At 49.1% G+C, this 3,599-nt stretch overlaps 1 protein-coding gene across 1 annotated transcript; it reads right to left on the bottom strand.

The window, feature by feature from the left end:
* Nucleotides 1-2,311: 2,311 nt before the first annotated feature.
* On the bottom strand, nucleotides 2,312-3,318 carry LOC122915374 (beta-defensin 119-like). Its single transcript, XM_044262192.1, has 2 exons — nucleotides 3,261-3,318; nucleotides 2,312-2,484 (listed from the first exon to the last, which is right to left on the bottom strand). Exons 1-2 carry the CDS (start codon nucleotides 3,316-3,318, stop codon nucleotides 2,312-2,314), a joined length of 231 nt encoding a protein of 76 aa, XP_044118127.1.
* Between the last annotated feature and the right edge of the window lie 281 nt (nucleotides 3,319-3,599).

The raw sequence follows: 3,599 nt of genomic DNA, 5'->3' as shown, positions 1-3,599 counted from the left end.
TTGGAGATGGTTTTGAAACAGAGCACCATCGTAATTCCAGGTGCAACCCGACATTTGTGGGTCCTGGGCACGAATGCATATGGAGGGTCATCTGTCTATGTCTGCATATTTAACAGTTTCGAATCAAGCTAACAAGTGGGACAACTGAAATCTATCGCACAGACCTTTGTGAAATAGCCCTTCATAATGACCTGAAAGAGCAGAGTTGGATCTATAATGCTTGGATTCTTCAGAGTTCTGAGCAGGAACAAGGCAGCAGGAGGGGAGCTGGCTCAGCCCACAGCCCAGCTCTCTTCTCCCTCATCCCCAACTCTGCTCCATACTGTGAGGACTCTCTTGTGAGGCATGGACACTCCAGCCTGAACATCCAAGCTAGTCCCCTGCCCCTCAAACAGGAGTGTCCCTTGGTACTCCTCCTGCCAAAGGTGCACACATGGTGGGCCCCATCTTCCGGAGAAAGCCCAAGTGGTCCCTGGAAGCAGGCACAAGTGTTCTCTAGGCAGGAAATTCCAGGTCCCAGCTGCTCAAAGCACGGTCTTGGAACGAGACAGGGGCACTGTCTCCAAATGGATATATCCCGGGGCGCCTGGGTGGTTAAAGCCTCTGCCTTCAGCTCAGGTCATGATCCCAGGGTCCTGGGATCGAGCCCCGCATCGGGCTCTCTGCTCAGCAGGGAACCTGCTTCCTCTTCTCTCTCTGCCTGCCTCTCTGCCTACTTGTAATTTCTGTCTGTCAAATAAATAAATAAAATCTTTAAAAATAAAATAAAATAAATGGATATATTCCACTTGTCCCCGTTGACTCCTAACCCCATGGCAAGGGACTTAATCAGAGGAGGCCCAGAGTAGGACCAGGATCAGAGAAAGAGGTGTCTCTCTTCCCAGAGTCTAAGAACAACTCTAAGAGTCTAACTCCCTAACTCCCAGAGTTTAAGAGCAATACTGAATTGAGAACAAATTATCTCATGGATCAGAGTGAACCCCTTTTATCTGTCTCCATGTCACACACCATGCTTTACATAACACTCCTGGTATCTGACCTCTCTGTAGAGAGCACAGTTCAGGGATGAACAACTGTGTTGGATAAAGGGGCCCAGAGAACAGGATTTGTGATAACAAAATAAGGAAGACACCCAGGTGCTCTAGATTCCCGATCAGAATTCTCAAATAATTCTCCATGGGTTAGTCTCCTCCCAGGCTAGATTCTTAGGTCAAATGAAACAGGCTTCCGTGTCCCTCAGAGTCTCACACAGTTGGAAGGCACACAGCATAGATTCCTTAAATGCTTGAAGAAATGATGAGCGGGGCTCCTGGGTGGCTCAGTGAGTTAAGTTTGCCTTTGGCTCAGGTCATGATCGCGGGGTCCTAGGATCAAGCCCTGAATCAGGCTCTCTGCTCAGCAGGGAGCCTGCTTCCTCCTCTCTCTCTGCCTGCCTCTCTGACTACTTGTGATCTCTTGTCTGTCAAGTGAATAAATAAAATCTTTAAAAAAAAATGAAATGAATGAGCAACAACAGCTACAACTACATTTATTAGGGCTCACAATGCACTAGGCGCTGCGCACTCCATTATACCATCTCCCACTTCCCACAATCCTAAAATAGATTCTAGGGTTCCAGCCTCACAGCTGGGGAAGCTGAAGCGTGGATGGTGATAGGAGCAGAGTCTGACAGCGGTGAGTGGAGGAGCTGGGGTGACTGAATGATCGAATCCATGAAAGAACGGAAGAACTGAAAAATGAACAAACTCATTTATAAATGGGTTAGTTCACGTGCTTTATTTTTTTAGCACTTGGAAACCTTCCGATCCTTGGGGCTCTGGGGTCTCCAGCATCAAAAAGCATCTCAGCCTACTTCCCTAGAAACCCAAGGATTTGGACTCTACTCGGTTCTTGTCCACCCCCAACCTTTTCACCCCCAAGATGGAGCAACTCTCCCTCCCAGCGGCTCTCCCCCTCTCTCAGTACTGGGCTGTGCCTTCAAGTCTCTTGCCTTCCCCAGATATGCTCCTCAACCCACTCCGATAGCCTTTCCTGCAGATGGTAGAGGAGGAACTATCTTCAAGACTGTAACTATCACCCCATTGGTGGCCAACCCCCAGCAATGTCTCTCTGCTACCTCTTAACCCTCATCCTGCCATCCCCCCAACCCCACCTTCAATCCATTTGGAGCATCGCTCCTTATGATTGATGGACAGAAGAAACAGATTTGTGAGTTTTAATGGAATGTGGGAGCTAAGGAACCTGAAACAAAGCCCTTTCTATCCATGAGGTCTTTTTATAGGCCCTCTACTGCCAGGTCTGGCCCTTTGTTTTACTGGTTGCGTGTGTGAGGAACGGTCCAGGGCTCCACTTTTTCAACAGTCATTGGCTTGACTGTTAGGTAACGACTAGGGACACAGCACCGTTTACGATTTGCGCAGCGTACGACACTGTCTTCATCATTTTTGCACACCAACCGGCATTTTCCATCCATCCAACACTCCGCTGTTGGGCACAGGAACAATCATTAAGCAGATGTTAGTATCCCTCCTAATCAATAGCCTGGTCCCAACTTAAGCTCACCTGGGTCCAGCCACAACTCCATCCCCAAACCTCCTTAACCATATTCACCAAATTCAAACTCAGAACCCAGTCCAGTCTTAAGTAGAACTCCCAGCCCTACCCAACTCAATGTCCCTTGAGCCTGAACTCCAAGTCAAACCTAAATTTAATCAAGTAACCAACCTCAATCCTGAGCAGCAGTCATCAGACACCCTGCCCCATTCAGTACCAACTCCCAGTTTCAGCCCAAGCTCCAGGCTACCCAACCCCCGCACCACCTTCACTCAACCCCAAGTCCCATCCCCTCCCCATCCCACCCCAAGCCATCAGAGGAGCCCTACACCTTACCTCCAGCTCATCCTAATCTTCCCCCTACCACTCCAACCCCAAGGTCTTTCTCCCCATCACTGCTCACCCTCAGGCTCTAATTTAATGCCCCCAACAAGTCCCCAATCTGCACCCAACCCCATCACCCCTAAACCTTCTCCCAAGATCCCACCAGAATACCATCCTGCCCTTAAGTGTCAGGTGCCCCCAAAGAGCTACCATCCCACCACTTTGGGAAAGAAGAATCAAAGAGAGATGTGGATGTGAGTTGATATGGGAAAACCTCCCAAACCCCATCAAATGAGGAGTTTTGCGCTGCCTGAAGTGGAGAGGAAAGGAAGGCAAGAGGTTCATAACCAAGATCCTAGACACTTGAGAGAGATCCAAGTTACCTGAGACCATGGGTTCCGTGGCCAGAAGGATGACAAGAAAGAGGAAAAGAAACTTCATGGCTGGCAGGTCACAGGAGAAAGAAGTGGCCGTGCTGGAGGGGATGGAAATAGAGTTCTCTGTAGCAGGGATGAGCCTTGCTTTTATTAGCAGGGCTGTGGGCAGTGAATTATAGCAAGAGAGGCTTTATATGAGATCAGCCAGGCCAAAGGACAATGTGTAGCAGATATCCTTACCAAGTACAAGATGATAGTGTGGGAAACTGGCCAGCACCCGTACCAACAGTGACTTTCCTCCCTGCTGAGGAGATAGTTAGATGAAAGCCCATTGGCCTCTCAAGA

The sequence above is a fragment of the Neovison vison genome, chromosome 8 (assembly GCF_020171115.1).
Source record: "Neovison vison isolate M4711 chromosome 8, ASM_NN_V1, whole genome shotgun sequence".
Classification (NCBI taxonomy): domain Eukaryota; kingdom Metazoa; phylum Chordata; class Mammalia; order Carnivora; family Mustelidae; genus Neogale; species Neogale vison.
Note: the sequence above shows the minus strand (reverse complement) of the source record. Positions and strands in the feature narration are given on the sequence as shown.

Bases quoted from the DNA above. Each gene is read 5' to 3' on its own strand.
- LOC122915374 (XM_044262192.1), bottom strand. From the start codon at position 3,318: ATGAAGTTTCTTTTCCTCTTTCTTGTCATCCTTCTGGCCACGGAACCC. The intron at 2,485-3,260 runs GTAACTTGGATC...TGTGCCCAACAG, and splicing joins CACGGAACCCATGGTCTCAG to CGGAGTGTTGGATGGATGGA.